The 25,196-nt window shown below is 52.1% G+C and overlaps 1 protein-coding gene across 2 annotated transcripts; it reads right to left on the minus strand.

The window, feature by feature from the left end:
- Positions 1-7,638: 7,638 nt before the first annotated feature.
- On the minus strand, positions 7,639-23,554 carry WNT4 (Wnt family member 4). 2 transcript variants are annotated; one of them, XM_066334373.1, is made up of 5 exons: positions 23,437-23,554; positions 12,200-12,435; positions 9,592-9,723; positions 8,942-9,084; positions 7,639-8,730 (listed from the first exon to the last, which is right to left on the minus strand). In XM_066334373.1, exons 1-5 carry the CDS (start codon positions 23,511-23,513, stop codon positions 8,263-8,265), a joined length of 1,056 nt encoding a protein of 351 aa, XP_066190470.1. In that variant the 5' UTR covers positions 23,514-23,554; the 3' UTR covers positions 7,639-8,262. The 2 variants fall into 2 exon arrangements, with proteins under 2 accessions (XP_066190470.1, XP_066190469.1); XM_066334372.1 differs by lacking the exon at positions 23,437-23,554 and adding an exon at positions 21,389-22,009.
- Positions 23,555-25,196: the final 1,642 nt, after the last annotated feature.

Here is a 25,196-nt window from a genome sequence, read left to right on the forward strand (position 1 = left end):
AAAAAAGGGGTTGGTATCATTAGGACCATTGTGAATTTGTCTATTAGATGGGCTTTTTATTATACTTTCAGAGTTAAGCTCAAGGCTTCTGCTGTATCAGGATGCAGAACAGACCCTCCTGAGCTGGGTTTGGCTGGAAAAACATGTACAGAGTCTGTTCCTGTGCTCAGAACACCCCTGAACAACTCTTGTGCTCAGATGACCTGTGGAACACCCAGTGCTGTTCCTGACTAAGTGCTGCATCCTCCTCAGTGTGCTGTTAGTGCTCAGCCCCATGGCAGAACTGGGTTCCCCCCAAATCTCTGGTGGGCTGAGCACTTCTTCAGCAGTGATGAAACAACTGCTCTCCACCTGCCCAACCAGGTGCTTCTGCTTTTGCCTCCATAGCACTGGGAGGTTTTCTTCATGGGGAAGAAGGTGGGTGGAAGGGTCTTGGCACCTCAGGAAAGATGCATGGGATGCAGCTGAGAAACTGCTCTGCCAGGAGAGCTTCAGCACTTCCAAAGAGCTGCTCTTAAACTGTGGCAGAGCCATGCAGGAAGGTTTAAAATAGATGTATCCCACTGCCCTCACTCTTAATTGGCTTTTACAGCCTTGTCTTCACCTGCTCTCCAGGCACCATCCCTGCTAGCCCAGAGATCAGCTTCTCCTGGGTGGTTTGCTTGGTTCTGGGATGTTTCCAGCTCATGCTGGCTGAGAAACTCAGAGAGTGCTTGGGGAAGTGGCAGCATCTCCACCATTGCCTCTGCCTGGAGCCTTCTGCCTGGACAGCCCTGAATTCTCTGTTTGCCACCTCAGCCACATCTTCATCCTCACCTCTGCTGCCCTAAATGGTTTGCTGTAGCCTCCAGGACCTTCATCTGACAAAGCCCTTGGATGGCAGCTCTCTCACAGCTGTGATGTTGGAAGATGTTTTCCCATTCCATGAGTGCCTTCTCATGGTTTCTGTGCCTTTGGCACTCACCAAGGAGACCAGGACTGTGTTTCAGCCTTTGTGGGGTTTACAGGTACACAGTGATGGATACCAGCCTTTTCTAACCAAGAGAAGGTAAAGGAAAAAAATCTAAGGCCAGTGTGTAATTGATGCCTTGACTTCCTGAACCTGCAGGCTCCCCAGAGCAGGGGCTCCAAGGTAATCCCAGTGGCATTTCTTATCAGCCTGACATTTCCTAGCTGTGTCACATGGAAAGTTGAGATGACAAAGTGACTTTATTGAGAAAAAAAGTCACCAAGCACTGATTTAATTTGCATCTAACTCAGCTAACCCCAGGCCAGGTCCTGGATGAGCTATCTGCAGGGCTTCTGCTGCTGCTTCTCACTTTGGTTGTTCTGCCTTTCCCCCTGGTCATCTCAAAGTTCACTTTTCTTCACAGCATTCTGGGGGTCTGGTCTGTCCCACTCGTCCCTTGTGGTCCCAGACTCCTTGAGAGTGTCATCATTCTGCAGTAGCTGTCCAGAGAAGCTGTGGCTGCCCCATCCTTGAAAATGTTGGATGTGGCTTGGAGTAACCTGGGATAGTGGAAGGTGTCCCTGTCCATGGCAGAGGGTGGGAATGGGATGAGCTTTAAGGTCTCTTCCAGCCCAAACCACACTGTGGTTCTGTGATCTTCATGGTGTCCTTGAAAGTGGCTGCAGGGAGACCATCACTTTGTATTGGCTTCATGGAGCTTGTCTGTGCAAGGTCTGTTACCCCTGGTAATTCTGAGATGCCACATGAATATCAATGTTCCTTTTTATTTTTTCCCCAGAATTCCACATTTTTTCACTCTTCAAATTAAGCTACATAGTAACCACAGTGCCTAGACCCTCTGCACTGCTCTGAACATATTCTCTATTTCTGTGATCATTCTTGAACATCTTGTTTTACAACCAAGTTTGAAGGCTCCTATAAACATGCTACATTGTATTTTCTGCACAATTTCCTTCCTAGACAGTAGCTCAACAAGTAATTCTGCAGTACAACAGGATGCCTGGACTGTCTTTTTTCAAAAGCAGCCTGAAAACTCCCATTTGAAAGTTCTAATTTTTAGGTTCAAAAGCTATTTGAACTTCTACACACCATCTCCCTCTCCTTCAGAAAACTGGAGATTTTTGAGGCTATAAATTTGATGCTGTCAGGTGCTGCTCTCCTGGGTGTCTTTGATGGAAGCCATAGATATGAAGGAAGATGCAGCAGCACTTCTGGTTCCTACATCCTTTCCTGGCCACAGCAAATGTTCTGACAGTTCCTTGACATGTGGTCGGGTTGTGCATCTCTTGTTTCTGAACCAGCAAAACCACAATGTACGTGCAGGTGGTTGAAATCATCTTGCAGACCAAAGGATGGGAGCTGGAGAAGCTGATGGCTTCTCAGATAATGTTGTAGAGAAGAAGCTACAGTCCACTGAGCCCTGACTTGGTGAGCAAGCAGCAGGTACACAGTTCTGGCTGGGGTTTCTGTACCTCTGTGAGATCACCTATGGGCACTTGGGGACGATAAGATAGGGGAGAGGTGATCAGCCATCATAGTTTCAGTTCCTTTATTACAATATAGTCACTGGTGAAGACAGATAACCTACCTGCTGCTTGCTTGCTTTGCCACCCTGCTTGACAGTCATCCTTTGGAAAGGGTTTGAGGTGGTGCTGAGACTCTCTCATGGACTAAGTTTGGCTACCCTCAGCTCAGGAGGCTGAGACACTTGAAGAGACAGGCCATTGCATTTCTACGCATTTCATTAAGCCTTGCTGTAGTAGCCTCACAACCCTCTGAGTAAAGAATTTCTTCCTAACATCCAATCTAATCTCTCCTCTTTTAGTTTAAAATTGTTTCCCCTGGTTCCATCACTATCTGCCCATGTAAATTATGGGAGCAAAGCTGTGATGATGCAACAACTGTCCTAGACCAGAGCCAAGAGGGACAAGTAGGCTCAACAGCCACTGAGGAAGTTGGGGCAGGTTATTTTTTTTCACTGATGAGCAAATGACTCTAATTATGACTTACAATTTGTGCTTTCATTTGTGGTGATGAAGAGCTGGAAGGTGAGGATCCTGGTGGATCTTTTAGTTCCTTTGGATGAAACATCTAGTGTTGAGGCACTGCCAGAGCAGTTTGGGGATCCACAATGATATGGAGCTCACCCAGGCAACACTCCTTGCACATGCACTTGTGGAAATACTGATGGTCAGTTCTGGGATGGGAGAAGGAATGTGTTGACAGATCTGGAAGCCAGCCTAGGAGAGATCATAGCTCCTGAGGACCATGCACAGGCACAAGGATGGGGCTTGCCTGTGGCTGCATCTCTGGATCCCTGGTAAGGAGCTTGGTGGCTTGATGGCTGCAGGAATACCCTGGGCATACCTGTGAGGGATGAGAAGGGCAGAGCCCAGTGCAGGTGCTGCTCGAGCTCCAGGTGTTGGTGTGGTCCAGCCTAAGAACTGTGGTGCAGGGCCTGATCCTCAGCCCAGCTCCTGCCCCTTTCTCCCCTCCACCCACACTGAGTGTTACAATTCAGTCCAAGGCAGGTTGCACAATTTATTTTTCTGTGCTTAAAGCAGGGTTTTGGCAGTCAGGGTCGGGAGGCCTCTCTGAGGAGCGCTGGCTGGGCGCCCTCCTGCCGTCACGGTATCATGCTGCTGTCAAAGGCTCTGCTGCTGCCGGGTGTCTGTCCTTCAGCGTGGCCTTGTGCTGCAGCCTAGTGCTGCTGAAGGACACACTGCACGGCCAAGGCACCACTGACATCTTCAGCAAGTGCAGGTGGAAGTGATGGTAACCCCAGTGTGGGTTCTGCTGTGCCGGACTGACTGAGGCCCATCACGCCCCATTGCAGGTGGCATGACGTGTGTTGTGGCAGCTCCAAGGAGGACTGATCCTCTTCTTTACCTGTCCATGCAGTGAGACACCATTCTGTCCGTGAAGTCTCTCTTTGGTGGTCCTAGACACTTCTTTCCTGCTGTCTTCATTGCCTTGCTTCCCTACAGCCAGCTGGTGAAGTCACGTGGATGAAGGGAGAGAAGGAGATGCAGGAGAATTACTGTGCTCATTGCTGAAGGAATATGCAAAGGGATTTGCTGTAATGGTCACTGATGGTGTGAGGGAGGGAAAGGATGTGAGTGCAAAGTTAGGCTCTGTCAGCATCATTAATGTCACCCACAGTGATTTAATTGCTTTGCAAGGAGCAGTGGGTGAGGCTGAACATGCCCAGGGAGGGAAAATGAGATAGTTGGGAGTGATGGAAGTGTCCTTGGCCAGTAAAGGGCATGAGGGTGATGTGGTCCAAACAGCTGGAGAAAAATACCAGCTCTGCCCATGTGCTTGGTCATGCTGGGCTGGATCTGGGATGGAGAGTTGGGAAATGTGAAGCCCAGAGCTTGAAATAGCTGAGGCTGAAGGTACCTGACACCTCCAGTAGAAAAGGTGAAGAAAACAGAAGAAGCAGAACATGGTGATAAAGTTGGGAGTTTGGGGAATGGGAAAAAAATAATGAATTTACCCTTTGGAGCAGGGTGGAGAGGACTTGGAGGTGGTCCTATTTTTGCTATGATGATCTCGAGTTGGCAGTGGGACATCCAGGAAGGTTTATGAGGGGGAGAGGCTGGGTGGAGATGTCAGCCTGCGAGTTCTCAGAGGGGGGATGAGCTTACTAAGGAGCAGGTGTTGGGGGACTGAGGAAGAGGACCTGGTGCTGGGCCTGTGGGGCTGCAATGGGGCCGAGCATGTGGCAGGATGCAGTGGTGGGGAGAGGCATAGTGTGATGGGGTCTGAGGTGTGGGATACAGGGGACAGGCAGAGTAGATGGAGAGCACTGGAAGAGGAGAACAGAAGTATCTTGCTCTGAGTATGGTCACAGAGAAGCCAGTGTCTCCCTACACCTTGTTTCAGGAGAAGAGTGAGGCATCTTTTTTTTCTACTGGAGACAATTCCTTACCTGAGGCTGAAGCTAGAGTGGGGAAAAAACAGTGGTGGAGGAGTGGGATCCACCAGTGGAAGAGAGGAGCTCTTTGAAGTAAGGGCTTTTGGGAGGCTCAGGCATTATTTTCTCCCATCCTTCCATCCTCTTTCTGCAACATGTTAAACTTAATAAAATATCCCTCAATCCCTGCCACCACAGAGGCTGAAGGGAAAGAAGACATTGGTTTTACCACGAGCCTATGAAAAGGTGGCTTTGAGAGCACACAAATAGAGACCCACAGCTAAAGAAAGGCGACAAGGCAGAGGGTACAGCTGGACCCAGCAGCAACCCCTGCTGAAGCTGGAAGCTCCAGACTGTAGGGAACAGTGTGAAAAGGATGCAACCAATGCTCGTGGCTTGGGGGAAGGACAAGGAACAAGAAAAACACACTGTCTGTGGGCAACTTGGAGCATACCTGGATACTGGGCACTGCATCCCCTCCAAATCCAGCAAACTGCAGCACAAGGATGGAGCAAAAGGCAGCAGGTCCCTGACTTGGCATCTATGGGCAGTTCTTGCCACTTCCCAGCTCAAATGCACCTCAAGCCCGCTGGCAGGATACTTCCAGCAGCACACAAGGTAGCTGTGGCTCCTTGGCTGTGGGCAGGGCAGGGGAGCACTGTTCTAAGCAGATGGATATTGATGCCCTCTCCACAGAAGGAAGTCACAGACCTACTGAAATCTAAAATAAGTTGCCTCTTAAGCAAGTGGTGTGTTAACTGGTTAAGGCAGAAGCAAGCTGTGCTTCCATTGATGGGAAAGCAGGGATGCCACCCGTGGTCCAAACATCAGCATCTCCTGGGGACAGACTGGAGAAGGGACAAAGAGCTTTAGTGTTCTCTGTGCATTGTCAGGAGGGCACCATGTGGGCACCTCTCTTCCCAGCTAAGGACTCTTGGGAGGAGACCAGCAACTGTGAGGTGTTTGCAGCACGTTATGGTTTTACACAGCCTATTGGAGCTGATTTCAGGACAGGAAAACCCCATGGCTTGTTCAGCACAAACTCATTATTTAATAGACAAAGTAAATACGAAAACACATTTCTAAACCCCCCTCTGGTGTTGAAACTTACAGTTGTGAGAAGAGTCAGAGTGCTGCAGAGCCAAACTATCCCTGGGTGGCATTTGCAGGGTTTAGCTTTCATTGCAGCCTGAAAAAATCCCATGTGCAGAGATTATCTCCATGCTGATTTGGATTGTCTTGTTCAGTTTTGGCCCTCATCCTAGATGGACAAGGACCAGAAGACTTGGCCAATGGCCTGAGGTCTGTGACCTCCTCTGCATGAGCTGGGAAGGGAAGAACTGTCTCTAAGGTATTTGAGGATTTGCAGCCTTGGGGGCTGAAGAGATGGAACCAGGGGAGGCAAAGCTTAGATCCCTCCTGGGGATTTAATGCTGCACCCATGGCCAACTGACTCAACTGAGAGAGGCAAACCTTGCCCTGGTGGGGAGATCTCTGGTTTGCACTGAAATGGATCAACCCACGGTGCTCCACCTCAGGACCCACCTAGGGTGTCCCTCCTCACCATCTGGCACATTTTGGGGGAGGTTTCTTGGAACTGGTGCTGAGCAGGCAGGAGAGAGGCAGCTGGGGTGTGCTGGGGTTTGCCCTAATGCAAACCTCCCTCGCCCTGCACTGCTTCAAGTCAGTTGTCAGCAGATGGTGTCTGGAGACCTTCCAGTGACCACAGGCTCTCCCCCAGCCCATCACTGCCATATACAGATGGGATTTCACATAGGCCTGTGCATTCCCCCCACCTTTCCCCCTCTCAAGGAAGAATAAGATTGTAGGTTTTGCAGGGACCCCCTCCTTCAGCTGGGAGGGTGACAGCCACAGCTCTGGGCTTTCCTGCACCATGCAGGGAGCTCCCTCCTACACAGGAGGGCTCCACAATGCTGACTCCTCACCTGTTGTCTTGAGGTACCATTTTGAGGGTTTTTTCTGCTTCCCTTTTATTTCTTGACTCATAGACCAGTGGGTGAGGGAGAGAGGAACTGATTCACTTTCCACCTTCCCTTGCAGTGCCCCTCTGCTTATTAGTTCTCCAAATATTTCATACTGCAGCCCAACAGCAAGGACTCTGCACTAACCCAGTCCTAGGCAGAGGGAAGTCAGCACAGGCAGGACAGCACCTTACCCTCATGGCAGGGTGCCAGGGAGTGGGACAGGACAGCTGGGGCCCTGATGCACTAAATCTCTGTGACCAGGGCACACATGGCAACATCCCTCTGGCTGAGTCCTTCTCTTGTGCCTTCCTAAAGGTGAGACAGAGATAGTGGCAGAGCACCAGCATTCCTCCACCCCCAACAATTGCTTCACTTTATGCTTTCCTCAGCATTCAGCAGGATAGGGACTATTCCCCAGTGCCTTCCTGAGTGAGGAGAACAGGCACAGGGAGGAGACAGAGGAGATCTGTTGTGGGATGTATGTGAGGTGGGGGGCAATTATGGGACAGAGGTGAAGAAATCAACTTGGTTTTTCTCCCATCAGCTCCCAGCTCCATTAAGAGTCAGTGGATTGCAGGTATCACTGCCCTTCACTGTCTCCAGTGGAACCAGGAACTGGAGAAGAGATGGGGGAAAGGGAGCATGGTGGGACCATTGTGTCCTCCAACAGCCCTAGGCAGCCACTGAGGAGCTTCTGTAAATCAGAGCAGTCACTGGAGCTGCTCCAAAATCCATCCATTGCTCAGGAGCCATTCGAGCATCCCACAACAAGGAGGTGCAGGAGGGTCTCACACTGCCCTCATAAACTGATCACCTTGGCTGGGCTCCACGTAGAGCTTAACTCTTGAGGACAGTGCCACCCTGTCACCACCTGCCTGTCCCCTGCCATGCTCCTGGCTGTGCTCCTTCTCTTCCTGAGGCTTAGCCAGGACAGTGGTGCTCCAAGATGCTCAGCAAGTGCCTTTAAACAAACAAAAATGACTGCAACAGAAGATTTCAAATGCTGCACTACCCTTGCCTTAAATACTTCTTGTCTGCAGCACCAAAAGCAGCAGGAGCCCATCTGATGGGAGCTGGCATCACACATGTCTCCAGACAGCCAGAAAGCAAACGTGTCTGCTGGCACAGGACACCAATGGGCTCTGGCTTCAGCAATAAATACAGCAAAGCAGACAACAAAACAAAATTAAAAAAAAGCCAACAATGAGCAGGTTTTTTTAAACTTTAAATATTTTTTTCTTTAAAATCTGTTTTTCTCTGTGGTTCTGTCTCTGTAAAGAGCTGTGCTCTCCCTGCAGCATCTGGGTCACTTCCTCAGTCCTGGCTGTGGGGCAAGGGAGCAGCAGGGTCAGTTTAAGAGGGTACAGGTCGGTGCTCTCCCCCGTGCATCACCGGCACGTGTGGATCTCCACCACCCGATGGCAGGGTTTGCACTTGACGGAGCAGCACCAGTGGAATTTGCAGCTGCACCTTTCCACAACCTCCACTTCGTCCGTGTGAAAGCCGCGGCCGCAGCACATCAGCTCGCAGCCGTCGATGGCCTTGGAGGTCTTGTTGCACTGCCGCCCACTGGTGCCCAGCACCCCGTTCTTGAGGTCGTGGTCACAGAAGTCGGGACTGGAGTCCAGGTAAACGAGGTCCTCGTCTGTGTGTGGCTTGAACTGGGAGTTTTTGGGCACCAGCACTTTGGTGGATCCAATCTCGCTCTGCTCGACCTCTGTGGCACCATCGAATTTCTCCTTCAGGACGTTGCCCACTTTGCGGAAGGGGGGCATGGCTTTCCAGCACGTCTTGAACTCGCACGAGCCTGACACTCCGTGGCACTTACACTCCACCCGCATGTTGTTCAGGATCGCCTGCAGGGACAGACACAGGGACAGGACAGTCAGCGTGGTGTGGACACAGCAGGGAGGATGCAATGGATGGGGCCTGGGAGGGCTGTGCAGAAAACACTGCTGGCTGGGTATGGGGTTAAAAGAAGCCCAAATGGCTCAAGCCGTGGCTGCAGAGCCTAGCTAGGATGCCCCAGAGCTGTGCCAACTGCCTAGGTCTGCTCCTTGCCATTACCTTCCTCCCTGCCTCGTTGTTGTGGAGGTTCATTAACGCTCTGTTGGAAGAGGCCCCTTTGCTCCTCTCACGGATGTCGATGAAGGACTGCGAGAAGGCCACACCGTAGGCGATGTTATCGGAGCAGCCCGACCACTGGAAGCCTGAGGCAGAGAGCACAGATGAGACAGGTACTGCCACCCTGTAGTGCTTGCACTCTCCAGCCCTGCTCTTCCTAAAATCCAGTTGGCCTCCCCCCGCTCTGTCTTGTTGCCTACTGATCTGCACCACATGGGAACAGGGGAAGCTAGGGAGTGTGGCCTTGGGGAACACATGGACAAGACGCTTTCTGTCCTACGGGTGATGCACTCCTCCTAAAATCCAGCTGGCCTCCCCCCCTCTCTGTCCTGTTGCCTACTAGTCTGCACCACATGGGAGCAGGGGAAGCTAAGGAGTGTGGCCCGGGGGAACACATGGACAAGATGCTTTCTGTCCTGTGAGTGATGCACCCAGGTGCCTTTTTGAGGCAGTCACGTGGACTAACCAGAGTTTTATTTCTTTAAACTTTTCCCTCCTTTCTGAATGGCTCCAGAGAGCGGGTTTGAATTGCAGGTATTTTGGCTACTTTGCCTCCCCAGGCAGCTGCAGCTGGCCCCAGTTCAGACACTCACCCTGCGGGCTGCCCCCCTGCACCGTGCGGTCACACCCGCACTTGTCCAGCTCGCCGCTGCTGCAGGCGCGGGTCACGGCGAAGGCCACCCCTGCCGAGGAGATGGCATAGACGAACGCTGCCTCCCTCGTCCCTGCAAGGGCACAAACCACCGTGGGAAAGTGTGCTGGGTTTGGTTTCTCTTCTTCTCTGCCACGGACAGGATGAATAATACACGGGAAATGTAGGATCGAGATCGGACTCGGTTGTTTATTATACATTATTTATGTACAGACTCATGTACCGTGAGCTCCAACTTACAAGCTAGTAAAATGGAGTGCTTCTAACTCTTTCCAAGGTTATTTAAGCTATAATCCCCTAATAATGAAGAGACACCCATATTATTTATGGTTTTGACCCAATAATGACCATCCAAGGCCTGCAATGCGGACCTTTTTCACCCAATTACAGAAAACCACCTCAACCCATGAAGAAGAAGGAAGAAGAAGGTGAAGAAGGTGAAGAAGGAAAAACACAGCACCCAAAATCCTCCATCTTCACTCATACATATTACTACACACCAAATCCCCAAATTCTAAGTTTCTAGGACTCCAGCTGGAAAGGTGGCAGAAAGTCTGAGGCAGCACAAGTGGGAATTCTGGAGGAAATGCAGCTTGGTGGCCAAAGGCCCTTGGTGGATTGCCACACGTGTCTCTTCTCCTCTCCCCTGTTAACACCGGTGTGGCACATAAACTCCCCTGAAAAGCTGGTCTGAAAGACAACTCTCAGCAAAACATCCTGTACACAGCTATCAGGCTGAACCCTTTGCTCTGTCTCTTCCTCCTAAGATGAGACAGCACATGCAGGACCCTCACTGTCCCCACCCCCAGGGATGCTGTTTGCTTAGTGCCAAGCCTGAACCTGACTCATCAGGGACCCCTGGGTGCTGGGAAATGTTTTGCAGAAGTGAGGGCCCATTCTTGCAATAGTGAAGAAACTGGGAACTGCCCCACAACATTAAAACCATGAATGGCAGGTGAATGATAAAACCTGGCAACAGGAGAGAGGCTGCACTGCCAATGTGGGCAGAGCTCTCCAGAGCTTATATGGAAGACTGTCTTGCCTTGTGCTTGCAGAGCACCTCTGCCATGAAATCTGTCCTGCATCCAAAATAGCTGTCTGCTTTCCACATCCAGGAACATTCCCTGCAGCTGCAGATCCTTGCCATCCTCTTTTGCAGGGTCCTGTAGCTCACAATGCCTCCCAAACTATCCTGCAAAACTCTGTTCTGCTGCCAAAGCGTTTCACACAACCCCACTGGTGTCCAGGGTGCAGTGCAGTCTCAGCTCTTGTGTCTACCTATGTGGTGCCACATGGTTGAGAAAAGCTTGTTTGGGAAGTTGGGCGCATCCCTGGGTGCGAACACACGGAGTAGCAGGGGCAGGGATCAGCTTTAGCAAAACACAAATCCCCACTATCCTTCGAGGCTGGTTGAGGACACAAACCCTCCATTTCTGAGCAAGGAGGGCTGGTATTTGGGGTGGTCCCATGCTTGGTGCAGAGGGGGGATGGCTTGTGAGCAGGCATCACTGAGCTTGCCGGTCAGATAGAGGGCAGCTACTTTGGTGGTCGCATCCAAGACTTTGGTGGCCCAGCTGGCAGTGGCTGGGGAGGACCCAGCCAGTGTGGGGACTGAACCGCCTCCAAGTTAATCGAGGTTAATAGTAGGATCATGTTGGTCGGTTTGTGCTGTGGCTGCCTAAAAAGAGACGACTTTTAGTTTCTGGTATTTCTGGTATTTCCAGTCCCTGAACCTTCACAAGAAGAGATCTTCACCCCTGCATTGAGGGAAGGAAACTCAAATAAGGAGCAAGGGGGATGCTTTGGTTTAGGGGTCCTGGGGTGGGAGGTGAGATAGTGCCTCAGAGATAGCACCTGAGGGGAGGAAAGGGATGCCTCAGTGATGTTAAGGGGTTGCAGAGGGGTTTTCCCCACTTATCCTCACTCCAGTGCTCTGGTTTGATTACAGTCCTGTGCTTCTGGCAAGTCAGGGTGCAGCTGGGATCCAAGGGGCTGGGGGCTGCCCTGGCCATACCCAGCCTTGAAGGCTGGTGGTGGGTGATGATGCTGCCACATGTTCTTCCCATGCCAGGTGGCACCGACCCGTCCTCCTGACGGTGCCCCCACTGATGCTCTGCTCAAGAGTGGCCACATGCCAGCCTGGCAGCAGCCACCACTTCAGCACTGCCCAGAAAGAGACTGAGTAAATGCACCCATGGCTTTATGGAGCAGAGCTCCTGGGTTTGGTGGGGAAGAGATGAGATCACAGGGTGACTTTAGGACCTTTGTTCAAACTTGGCATGACCTTATCAGTAGGTGTGAAGAAGGATCAGGTGAGCTGAGGAGCAGCAGGAGTCTGGATATGCTGTACCCAACACAGTGAACAGAGCCCTGCTGAAGTGCACAGGGACCCATCTGCCCCAAGATCCAACACTGGATGGGCCCTTCCTGACCCTCCTCAGCCACCAATTCAGGGGCAAGCAGGCAAAATCCCACCTGCAGCCCAGCAAACTGCTTTTATAGCCATTCCCCCAGCAGCAGCAGCCCAGACACACGTCCTTGCAGCTCACCTTGTGTCACCACCTTGCCGAAGACAGGCAGGGTGTCCAGAGTGGAGCAGTTCCAGCGGCGGTTGCGGAACTGGTACTGGCACTCCTCAATGGCCAGCTGGGCTCCGCGCCGCACCGAGTCCATCACCTCCAGGTTCCTCTTGCACATCTGCACCTGGCGCTGGATCAACCCCTTCAGCTTCTCACAGGTCTCCTCCTCGGAGATGCTCCCCACTGAGGACAGCTTGGCCAGGTACCTGCCATGACACCAGCACGACGGGTTAGGAGGGAAGGACTGGGGGAGCCCATATTCTGCAGGGACCCACCTTCAGCCTTGCAGAAAGCAACAAGACTGAACCTCTTTGTCCCCTCCATAGCTGAGACCTGCTGCCCATCTGGGGTCACCTTTAAATGTACCACAACAGTAGCTGTGCAGGATGCATTTTTGGCTGACAGAGAACAAGCCCAAGCAAAACAACCGTCCCTCTGCAGCCTAGTCCCTGTCTCTTGGGGAGTCCAGCTGTCGGCTCCCCTTTGCCTCTGTTGCCTGCAAGGAAGATATTTTCAGCGCTGTCTGAATGTGCCTGGTCAGGTCTCCTGAGCATCGGCATATCCAAGTGCTACTAGGAAAAGCCAGAGGTCTCTGAAGTCAGCCAAAACAAGCAGGGCAGGACTTGGCTGCCAGCTCCATCTGCCACAGTGCTCCCACAGCGTGGCTGTGTGCTCATCACCGGCAAATACTGCCCTCCAAACCACTTCCCTCCTGGAGGCTGCTTTTAGCTGCCCCAGACCCCAGCAGGCAGGGATGGCCTCTGGGAGCTGCCAGGTTTCCTGTCACTTGGGATTCAAAGCAGGGTTTGAAGCAGGGAACCAGCATCAGGAGCCTGCCAGGGCAAAACTGCACAGGCTGGACACATCCTCCACCAGCCCAGCTTGTGAATAAGGCCATGAGGTCTTTGCTGATCTGGAAAAGACTGGCCCTGTGTGAAGAGGACCATGTGTTCTGCTTTCCATGGTGTAATCCTCTGCAGAAAGGGTCACAGAACTGCTCTTGGGTGTCACTATTAGGGGAATGAGGGAGCAAGCATCTCAAAAGCTCTCAGCATTTCCTTGTCCAGTGCATGGGCATGATGGTCTCTGCTGCACATCCCAGTAACTCAACCTCCCACTCCTTGTTGTGTTGTGGGCATGGTGTCCACACTAGCCTATTTCCCAGTTCTATCCTCCTGCCCCAACCTCTGGATCACAGAAGGAGCTTAAGATAGACCCAGTCAGATTTTCCAACAAGGCTTTGTGATAATCCAATATCCTCTACAACTATTAGTGACTGTGTTGGTGTGTATATGAGACTCCCTCCTTCCTGTGGCTGCTGGTGGCCACTTCAGATGGCACAGCCATCTCGGAGCCCTGAGCTGCTGTGGACATGGAGGGTCCCCTGCATGGGACAGGTGTAACTCACACTTACACCCATCCAATAACCACACCGAGCTTTAACATCCTTGGGAACTGCCAGCATTTTCTCATGCTGCCACCTTGTCTGCACCGAGAGACACAAGTACTGAGCTTTTTGGAAACTTCATTCCTTGACTCTCATTTCCCAGCCCTGCAGACCTTGTGGGTTTTTTGTTTGCATGTTTTTTTTAACTCCCTCTCCCAAGTTGCAACATCCTGCTAAGGATTTTTCTTTTGAAGCCCTGCTTGTCTCCGAGAAGTGACTGTGCAAAAGTGGCTCCTGCTCCCTGCCTGTTCCCATGTGTCCCAGGAGCCAGATCTGCTGACTTCAGCCACAAAATCAAGTTGTCACAGCCTCTTCCTCCCATTAACCCTGCCAGTCTGCCCCAGGAGGAGAGAACAGGATTTTCTCTTCTGTGCATCAGCAGAATTATTCACCAGCTTGGTTTCATGCTCACAACTGGGGGGGGCCGTGGGAGCCAGGGAGAAAGCTGTTTTGGCTCATGGTGTCTGTGGGGAGTCTGCATGGCGAAATGTCAAAAGTATTCAGTTTTCTCTGTGTGTGATCACGGAGGCAATGCTTCTCCGACAGCGGGAAGCAGCAGGCTGCTGGGCTTTCAGAGCCAAGTGCTGTTAGAGCCTTTATACCAGCAAATCAGCTTTGCCCAAGGCTTCCTGCTCCTCCCTGTTAGCAGAAGGCAGGGCCTGATGCACACGGGTGGCTTGAAAAACTCACTGTGACCAAACTCAGGACTGTCACCTTTCTGCTGCCCCCCACATCACACAATGGGTGTCCCCAGCCCTGCCCTGCAGTCCCAGACATAGAATGCAACAACTGCTGTTCTCAGATCTTGCTGCACTTGGCTGATCTGTGGTGAAGGCACCAAACCACCTCTGGGAGCTCTGAGGATGTTGAATGCTGAGCACACACAGAGTGCCTGTAACAGCTGTCTCATCCCAGGCCCAGCCATCATTCCAGTCTGGGCATGGGGAAGGTGACACACAGCAGAGTGGTAAGATTCAGCTGAAGACAATGTGGGTTACTCATCAGCTTTGAACCAACAAAATCAGAATCTTCCTCCAGTACCAACCCCTTGTGCTGATTTGGCTTCCCCCTCTGCCAGCAGCTCCAGCAGCATTTATCAAGCCAGGCAAGCAGCTCCCTCAAAGCTGTGACACTGGTCCTACAGATGAGTAAGTGCCTGCTTTGAGTGCAGACACACTGGCAGGAGAGTTCTGTGACACAGATGTGGCACCCACATTATTATCAGCTCTGCTCAGGATGGGGTATCATCTCCTATTCTAATGTATTTCCCAGTTTGAGATGTCTGGGCAACGTGGAGTAATAAATTCAAAGCATGCATAAAGGAAAGTGTGACAAGAGCCTTTCAAGCTTTTCCAAGGAGATGCACCTGATAAGGTGCCTTCCCAACTCACATTTAATGCTGTTTGGGATGATAAAACAAAGGCCAAGGATGCTTCAAAGATAGGTACAGCTCTCCAAGAACAGGTCTGGTAATTTGTTTTGCAAGGCAGACAAATAAGATGAAACTATCCAGAACAGTGCTCTGGCCTCTCTCCCCCTTGACAGGTCCTGTGTCCTATCACCCCTCCTCAGTCTGTATTTGCCAGCCCCTCTGTGGAGATGGACACAACTGTGCCTAAAATACTGTGGCCCCACTGTGCTACCAGTTTGTTACTGGTCCAGGAGAAGCATCACTGCTTTCCAAAAGACATGGTTTTCAATGAGAGAGGAAGCTCCCATCCTGATCCCTGGTTCAGGATCCAGAGGTTGAGGCAAGCATTTCAGGAAGGACCTTTGCTGAAGGACCACAGCTTTGAGGCTCTCACGTGGCATCTCATCATACCATGTTCAGGTAGGAACATCTTATCTCCTTCCCCTCTCTGGGGCAGATGAAGAGCGAGGTAAGAGCTGGGAAACATGCTCTGCCCTCATCAGCACTCAGAGATGCCTCCATCTCCTGTTTCTCAGGGCTGTGGAGCACCAGGGCTGTCAGGAACCAAACCCATCTGCAGCATCCCACGGTCCCCATGGAAACCTGGCTCCAGCGCTTTGCCTGGTCCTTAACAAGAACTTTGCTCCAGACTTTGTTTCCCTGGGCTAAAGTGGTAGAATCCACAGCCAAAGCCTTTCTCTACCTGCACAGAGAGGCAGACAGGCACAGCAGAGGAATGCAACAAACAGCTCCTGCCCTCTGCAAAGTCTCAACGCAGATCTCCATCGTGACGTCACATCTCGATTGCTATGCAGAGCTCTAGATTATAATTTAAGTCTCACATGCAACCTCAAAACAGCCCTGCTTGTGGAAAACAAACCCAAACAATGGTGTATTTTCTTTTTTTTCCAAGACTGGGCAAAGAATGTTTCAAGAGGAGAGCTGCTGCCCACACTATGTTTTTAAAGTTCTGTCTTCTTGCTTCATCATGGCCTTGTGTATTTCTTTTCTCCTGTCTTTAAATCCAGGCAAGTCACTTGCAGAACAGACTCCCTCTTAAGTATCATTGATTTAGGGGAAAGCTGACAGAAAGCCCTTCCTTTTTTCCTATCTGAAGTATTGAGATCAGGATTGAAGTCCCATAATTTAAGCAACTGCAGCTGATGCACTCTGCAGGATGGCAAATAAGTAAATCTCAAATCCGGGGAGCTTTGGAAAGATGGGGGATGTCAGAAAGCCCTGCTTAAATAAAAATTATGATAATACTTTCATGAGGAAGAATAATTGGTGAAATGACAAGGAGACATTGAAAGACACACAGCATCTAGCAGATAGAGTTAGAGGAGAGGGGAGAAAATTCCCTGGCATGGAAAGATGTGGAAATTTCAGTCATTGGAAAATACTCAATTGAGGTGGGTAAGAGAAGATACCTTGGGGAAAGCAGAGATCTCTGGTGTTTCTTTTTTTCCAAAAAATGAGTTTCAAGTGTGAACTCTTTGTATTGTCTCATTTTGGGCATATTTTCCTGAAGATGAGAACTTTCAGACCCAGGCCAGTGGCATCCCTGATAAACCACTCAATAGATGTTCTGAAATCAGGCTCAGAAGCTTCACCCTGCTCAGCAAATGCTCAGCCTTCCCACAAGGTTGAGTGGCCAAGGCCACAAAAGGCCTTAAACTGTGAAGATGATTCAGCTCTGCTCCTGTCTGAGAGGCAGCAAACACCCCCCTGCCTGTGGAGGGATCAGCAAGCACATCCCTGTGCCTCCTGAGGCTGCAGGGACAGTCAGCAGTGACTTGGGATTGTCCTAAGGGTTGTGACCGCTCATGCAGGCGAATTTCTACTGGGGAAGAACTAAAGGCTTGTTTATAATATGAAAAATCCATGGAAAAACCCCATGCATCCCTGCATACACCTATCTGTCTCCACAAAGAGATCCACACAGGGAGAGGCACTGAGCAGTGTTATGGCTCCTTGCATTGAGCTGTCCTGCAGATGTGGAGAAGTGTTTTTATCTTTGCCTTGTTGCTTTCTCCTACCAAGCAGAGTGAGTGAAGCCACAGCAAAGTGTCTCAGTCTGGCAGGTGATGCTCCATGCAGGCCAGAGAGCTCTCAAGGTTTTTCTCACTGGGGTTAGTGCCAGTCTCCCTGTGCCAACAGCACCAGGCTGGTAGGGCCCACCACATCCATGGTTCCTCAAGCCTGCCAGCTTGGGCATGCTCCTGTCAGGATTTGTGAGACCTGCAAGGCTGCCCTTGTCCAGCTGCTGGCTCTGTAGCACACTTGGCCCTCCCAGGGACCACGCATCCCCCTCCTGGGATTTGACATCCTGACTTTCTAAGTGAAAACTAGGATTTACAAATCATCATCTCAGAACCTGTCTGCTGTCTTTTCCTTGGAAGAAATACAGCTGTCTGCCTCAGTCCTTCCTGTCACAGCTAGGGCACCATCTCTTGGCTGAAACCTGCTCTTCACACCTACTCTTCATCTCCAATTAACAGCTGCCAAAAGAGGAGGAGGCAGTGCTGTGCCTGCACCTCCATCCCTCAGCTCAAGGGTGAGCCTACACTTCCAGTCCTTGGACCATGGACTAAAGTCCCATCCCTTGGACCCTGCATCCAGCACCATGTGCACCCAGCAAACACCCATGCCCCAGCCACTGGTGGTGACTTGCCTCCCCAAGTCTTTGGGGACACTGAGATGGCCAACAGCTGGTCCTAAGCCACTGCTGCTTTTTTGTTTTCTGAGCAGGTGGGGGCAAAAATCTCCACTTTGTAATAGGGAAGAGCAGGATGGAAGCTGAGAAAAGCCTGAACAGCATTGGGTTTGGAAGTCTGCTTTGAATGTGTGGGAAATTTCCTTTACTTTCCTTTATAAACCAATAGAAGCTACTCCTGGATTCAGGTACAACACCTAGACCTTGTTGCAAGAGGAGGCAAGTGCAGGCCAGCTCCTGCACTGCTTCAGGCTAGACTTGGTTGAAGAAAATCTGATGAGTTTTAAGTTTTGATCAGAATTTGCAAATACGTGGCAAAAAAAAAAAAAAGCCTTCTAAAGGATTAGTCTGATCTCACCCAACTTTCAACAGACCCCAGGCCACTCTCCATTGGCCAAGAGACTCAATTACTTTTCCCCAAGTAATTCCATGAAAGCACAATACTGGCTCCAGTTCTGCTGAGCCAGGCAGATCCTGCAAGGCAGCTTCCTGGCTGTGAAGTGCAACAGCCCATGGCAGCAGCTCTGAGAGCCTGGAGGATGCTGCCAGGGGTCACCCACAGGTGTCAGGGACACACACCCCTGGGTGGGCAAGGCAGGGGTTACCTGCATGGAGTATCCAGAGCACAGTCTACCATTCAAGCAGCCATGGATGACTGCAGGTTTTGTGGATTCATGAGGCTTTCAAGCTTTAAGAAAAAAAATCACCAACTATTGTAAGAGCCAGTGTCACTGCACTTGTAAGGAAATACAGAAGAATCTCCTAGAAACTGTTAACCTCCAGGATTGCTCAGCAATTTCAACATTTTAAGAAAGTGGCTGTAATGCATTTCTCTACCTCTACAAGGATGAATTAATCAAGCAGACAGTAGCTCTGAGCACAGTAATATAAACACTTGTTTGCTTCAACTTTTTGCAAAAGTCCAGTTCTGATTCATGGAGTCACATCAAGCCATTGCAAAAAATAAACCTGCCTCTTGCTGTTGCTCATATTTGGAGCTTATCTAGTTCTCCACAGCCTGGTGTGCAGGGTGGTTTTATCTCCCTCCTGTCCATCCTCCCAAGAGTTAGGTTCTGCTGTGAATGACGGGGATGTAATTTTACTTGAGGCTTTCTTAGGAAAGGACAAAAATGCCCATCACCACTGAGGAGCTAGAGAGCATGAGGCCCTCCTACACCCCGGCAAACACAGCCCTGAAGGGTGTCTGCCAGACAGGACCACTGCTCTGAGACAAGCCAAACTTGTTTGGAAGTCCAGTGCCAGGACCATTGGGTGCAACCCACAACCAGTCTCCATTTCCAACGCTGAGCTAAAATGAGCCGGTATTGTCAGAAGTGGCAAGACCTACTAATAAGTAAAAATTAAAATATATTTCCAGCAGTTTCAATTTCCCGCCTCACAGCCTTGGGAACAGGTTCCATGGGTTCATGCACCAACCTTGTGGATCTTACAGGATCCTCAGAACAATGCAAAGGAGCCCTGAGCATCCCAGAAGTGGAGAGCCACTCGTCCAACCCACAGTACTCCTCCAAGTAAGGAAATTGCTCATCAAATCCCAATGGTGCAATCTGCCACCCTGGCTGCTGGAACAGATGTGACTGGGGAAACTTCCTGGCACTGTCCTCACAGCAAAGACCAGGAGCATGGAGAGGGGAACAGCTCTGTGTTAGAGCCAGCTGCACCTGCCAAATCTGTGCTGTGGCAAGAAAATGCTGCATGGCTTCCTCACCAAGTGGAAGAGGGGAGCATTGCAATGATGCAAAGCATCTTGTACAAGATTAAACTATGCCTGGCTCCAGGTGAAGTGATCTCTCCCCACTATCAAAGCTCTGGAGACTCAGCTGACAAAAAAAAAAGCCTGGTTTAAAGCCAGAAGGATGCAAATGCAGGACTTGAGGCATGCTGCCTCTCAAATCCTTTGCATTGCATAATGACCCAAACAAAATGAATGTTCTGGCTGCTCTTGCAACATCCCCATTCCTAAGCTGGCAGAGATGGGCACAGAGAATTGGGCCCCCTGTTTGCAAAGCACCATGTGATGTTCAGATGAAACGAGGCCGAGGAAATCCAAACTCCTTTTATCCCTTCCTCCCCAGCCCTCAAAAGTGGTTAGAGAACAGCTGCTTAGCCAGGCTTGTTTGGACCCTCACAATGTCTTCAAGCTTTCCCAGAGCATTCAAATTAATTTTGTTTTTTAAGGTTTTAAAAGCCCATCTGTGCTCCCGGCCCTTTAAGCCAACCCCAAGCCCAGACGGAAATTTTAAATCCCTGTAAAGAACGGGTAGACAGAGCGGCTGGTGGTACACCCTGCTCTAAAATGGCATAACCACACCTCAGACCAAGCATGTCCATATGGAGAGCCTCCTCCAGAGACAGTTTTAGCTGCAAGAAAATGGAGAGAGGCTGTAATGATTCCCAGATAGTTTGATAACCAGGGGTCTCATCCCTAAAGGACCCTACCCTGTTGTATTTGATGGTTTCTGTTTCTCTTCTCTCATCATTCAAACCCTCTGAACAGCCAGAGAGCAAGGTTGTGGGCCCCAGTGCCTCATGCATTTAGTGGATGCTTACATCCACAACCCACTTTGCACATTTTCTAGTTCACTTCTTCATGCGGACTTTCTTCTCTCCAAAATAGGTAAATAAATGAATGACTAACTAACTAAACAACTGGACTGAAACCAGAGCCTGGCACTCCTGTGCCAGCTGTGGAATGATGCTTGTGTGGCTAGAAGTCTCTGTGAAACACCCTCAGCATCAGGATGGGTTTGGAGCAGAAGAGGCCTTGCTTCCAAATTCAACCACATCACTGCACATGTGGGTTCAAGAGCCTGTGAAGTACAAGTTGCTTTGAAAAGTAACTCATCTGCTTCCCCCTGGATAAAGCATGGCTCTGGACTCCTTCAGAGATAAAGCAGAAACCAGAGGGACCTTCCTGTGGACGGCCAACAAGATGTAAAAGGCTCTATCTACAGCCCTTTATTTAATTTACAAACCTCTGCCCGAAGAGGGAGGAGGCAGGTCTGAGCCTCCCAAGGCAGAGGGAAGAGCAAACCTGAGGCTTTCACAAGAAGTGGGAACAGAGCATCTCTTCAGCTTTGGAGAACAGAGGCTTTTTGGATAGGCAACAAGCCAAGCAGCAACTCGCCAACCTCACGACACTGAGAAAAAACACCTGAGGTTTGCTTCCTAACCGGGGAGAAAGGTAGCTCGGTTTGTTTAATGAAAAGATCCGGCAAATCCCTCCCAGCCACTGTAGCAGAGTGATCCCTTTGAGAGATCCTCACATCATCTCCTTTTTACACTGGATGGGGCAGCTCATCAGACACCACTGCCTGGCCCCAAGGAGCTTTCCCCACCAAGCCAGGCTTACAGAAACCCTCAGCTCAAGCACTGCAAGCGGCACCTCTCCAAAGCGCTGGGGGAATGCGAGTCTGTACAGGTCGAAAGAAGCTTTAGAGCTTTAGGGGGAGAGGAAAAAAAAAAAAAAAAACCAACAAAACGCTCACAACTGAGCTTAATCACTAATCCAGCAGGTTTCTGGAAAAGCAAACTTCACCCCGCGCTGCCATTCCGTGCACACACCTCTGTGCAGAGCTATGTGCCTGGCGAGGCTGGAGCCGTCCCGTGTGCTGGGCAGAAACTGGCAGCGCCCTGGGATAACGCCGAGCATGCCGAGCCCACACACGTGAAGACATACGAGGCACACTCATTCCTCGAATATCTGATAATTCCTGCGATCCTTCTAACTCTGTTTATTGCCTCCGGCAGCCTTTGTTTCTGATGTGAGAAGATAAACAACGGCAATTGTCTTAATCCTAAAGGCAAAGAATAAAAAGCACTGAGCGGGGGACGATCCTTTTATCATGATACATTTGAAACATCAAAAAAAAAAAAAAAAAAAAAAAAAAAAAAAAAAAAAGCTGACCCCCTTCCTTTGAAACGCACTGAAATGTATCTGCTTTTCCTCCCCTGTTGGCAGGAATGAGCCGTCCGCTCTCTGCAGCCGAGCCCCCCGCGCCCACCCTCGCTCTGCCAGCACGGACGGCTGCACACAGCCCTCGCTGACTAGTGCGGCCATCAGCCCTCCGCCTCGCCTCCCAAATCCTGTTCGCCGCTCCTGGGACCCAAGGGTGTCCCAGCTCTGCGCATCCCTGCGGGGCAGCTTCGCTGATCTCACTCATGAGATCCCCGCTTTGCGCCCTGCCCGTCCACAGATCTGCCATCATCTCACGCAGCTTCCTCGGCAGGACTTTTCTTCCTGCAGGAAAAAACACTCCCACAGTTCCCAATATACCTTCACCAGAAGCACGACAGCTTAAAAGACCACCTTGATAGCTGCTATGATCCACCCACCAGTTGCTGGAGACGTGTGGCACGCAAGTCGCTCCATCTGGCAAAGGAGGAGGGGAGAAGGACTAAGCACTAACGCATCCCAGGCAGCCACCTTTTCCCACAGGCAGGACACTCGGAGAGTGCTGCTGACCTGGCACTTTCCCCAGGCACTGGGGAGCATCCTCCAAAAACCACCCACAGCCTCCAGCGAGTCAAAAATCTAAAGGCAGGGAGAACTCCTCGCGCGGGGGATGTGTGTCCACCTGAGCACCTGTGGTGGGAAAGGCGCACACACTCAGGGATCATTCACGCTGCCAACCCCGGCAACTCCTTATCCTGTTATCCTGTGTGCTGTAGCCGTCCCTGCCGACAGAAATCCGTGAAGGTGAGATGGAGGCGGCCCAAGCTGCCGGCCGGAGCGCGGGTCTGCTGGGTGCGTGCACGGGAACTAATCAGTTCCCGGCAGCCGGCACCACGGCGAGCAGGGGAAGCACCATCGCCCACCGAAGCAGATTGGTGAGGAAGAACCGATGCCTTCGTTCAAAGTTAGGTGGCAAAGTGCTGTCATGCTCCATCCCCTCTGACCCGGGGAGGGGGAAAGGGGGGGTGTCCTCTTCAGAAAGTAGTCCCACCGCCTTGGCAAACACGTAGGAATTTTCCAGAACGATTTCCGCCCCTGTTTACCTTACACATTATTTCAGTGTTTGTTCAGCGGGTTCCCGATGTCATCGGGCTCCTCTGCGGCGTGCAAGAGCCCCCCGACACCCGTCCTCCTGCCGGGACCGGGGCCCGGGGCGTGGGCAGCCCTGCCGGCTGCAGATCCCCGGGCCCAGCACCTTCGGCCGGCTCCGCCAAAGCCGCCCCTGACCGCTGTCCCCGCCGCGGCACCTCGCCAACACCCGGGCCCCGCTCCGACCCCACGGCCCGACCTCCACCCGCGATCCCGGTGCGATCCGGATTCAATAACTTAACGACAAAAAAAAAAAAAAAAAAAAAAAGGGACAGGGGCTAGCTAACCATCCCCATCGCCATCAACCGCGGGAACACGCGGCGGGGCACAGGCGGCATCCGCTGCCGCCCACCTGCCCGCGGGTCAGGGCTGGAACCCCGCGGCCACGGCGGCGAGCGGCAGCGGCGGCAGGCAGCGGGCGCGCTGTGCCCGCCGCGGCCGAGCGGCATCGGTACCGGGGGTCGCGCCCCGGGGCCGCCCGTCCCCGCCGCACCTGCTCCGCGCCCCCGCGCCTGCCAACAAGTGGCGGCGCGTCCCCGTTCCCCCCTCTCGCCCTGCGGCTACTCACAGCCAGTTGCTGGCGTTGGCCGAGAAGGTGGCGAGGATGATGAGCAGCAAGGAGCGCAGAGAATACTCCGGGCTCATCCTGGAGGGCAGGCGGGGTGAGACCGCGCCGAGCGGGCGGCGGCAGCGCCCCCGCCGCCCCGCGCCCAGGGCAGCGGCGGCCGCAGGTGGGCGCGGGCAGGAGCGGCGGGCGCTGCCCGCTGGATGCTCCCGCGGCGGCCGCTGAGCCCGACTGTCAGCGCGCCCGGCCCGTCCCGGGATGGAGCGGCGGGGCCGGGGGCGGGCCGGGGGCGGAGGCAGCCCCGGGGGCCGCCCCGGCTCCGCCGCTCCCTGGGCGGGCCCCGCTGTCGGGGACACCCCCGGGGCGGGCCGGCGGCGGGGAGGGCCCCGGAGAGGGCAGCGGGGAGGGCAGCGGGGACTCCGGCGGCGGGGAGTCGGGCAGAGCCGCCGCCCTGCCGCTGCAGCCACCGAGCGGCACCTCCGCGTGGGTTCCGCGGGTGCGGGGAGAGACGGGGGAACTCGCAGAGGGCAGGGGCGGGGGGTTCCGCATGTGATGTTTTTTGGGGGTAATTTCTTGGTGCCTGTGAAGAAGCAGAGCCCCGAGATGTCCCGGCGCTGCCTGGAGTGCATCGCCCAGGCTGCCTTCCTCAACGAGCACAACAAGCGCCCCTTTGACCGGGAGTGATTTCCCGGAGTCCGGTTTCTGAGGATTCGCTGTAAATGCCAAAGTGCATTTGAAAATTAACAGCTAAGGAGCGAGGTCTGGGCGGGCTCTGTCTGGGGGTATCTCTCTGGGGGTTCTATCAGGAGAACAGCATTTGGAGCCGGAACAGGGACAAATTTGCAAACCTCCTTGGCATCTCAGCAAGGGCTGCCCCGGGGAGAGCTGCCAGCCGCAGCGGCTGATGGCAGGCTCTAGAATGTGCACATGGAGGGTGATGATTGACCAGATATCAAGGCTTAAATTCACCTCTGGAAAAGTCAACTCTCGGGAAATCCCAGGAGCTCCTAACAGCACGGCTTACCCACCCGGAGGCCAAGAGATGTGGTGGGGATCCCGATCTCTGCTCCATCCACCGTGCCTCTGTCTACCCATATGGGTACAAATGACTTAATTTAAAGCCAAGAGCAACGTGAGCTGGCTGCTTGGTGTGAAATCCAAGATCCCAGGCAGCCACAACTGTGCACCAAATCTCCTCCTGACAATGTTGTTACTTAGGTCCATTACTAAAACCTCTTGCTACCATCTCTAAAATCTTGCCAAGCTGGTTTGGAGCTATTCAAAATTCCCTTTGTCTTCTCAACTCTGCTTTCCTGTAGCTGGGGCACACTTATTCAAAGCACGGAACTTGCGCTAGGCTGCACATATGCCTGTCTAACTTTATTACACCTCCTTTAAAATCTCCGCATTAGTTCCCTGTCAAAGTGAGGATTTAATTTCAAAGTGCTTTGACTTATATTCCAGCTCCTGACAGGCAGCAGCCCACCCTCACCTAGTCATTCATCTGGCTTTCACATCCTTGCTGATTATCCTGGGTGAAAGCGGGATGCTGGCTGCTTTGCTGGTGAATTGGAGGTTGTTGCTGTGAGCCCTGTCTGGGTAATTCAGTGCAACTGGAGCTGATTAATCTGGCTCATCATTTGAGACAAAGCTGATGCCTTCTGGCTTCTAATTGCTCAAGGTGTTGAGTGAACTTGTCAGGAAGGCAAGAACTAAATTGAGAGACTAAGGGGAATGAGAGGTTAGAGGGCTGTGGCTGGCTG

This window comes from Sylvia atricapilla, chromosome 22 (genome assembly GCF_009819655.1).
Source record: "Sylvia atricapilla isolate bSylAtr1 chromosome 22, bSylAtr1.pri, whole genome shotgun sequence".
NCBI lineage: Eukaryota > Metazoa > Chordata > Aves > Passeriformes > Sylviidae > Sylvia > Sylvia atricapilla.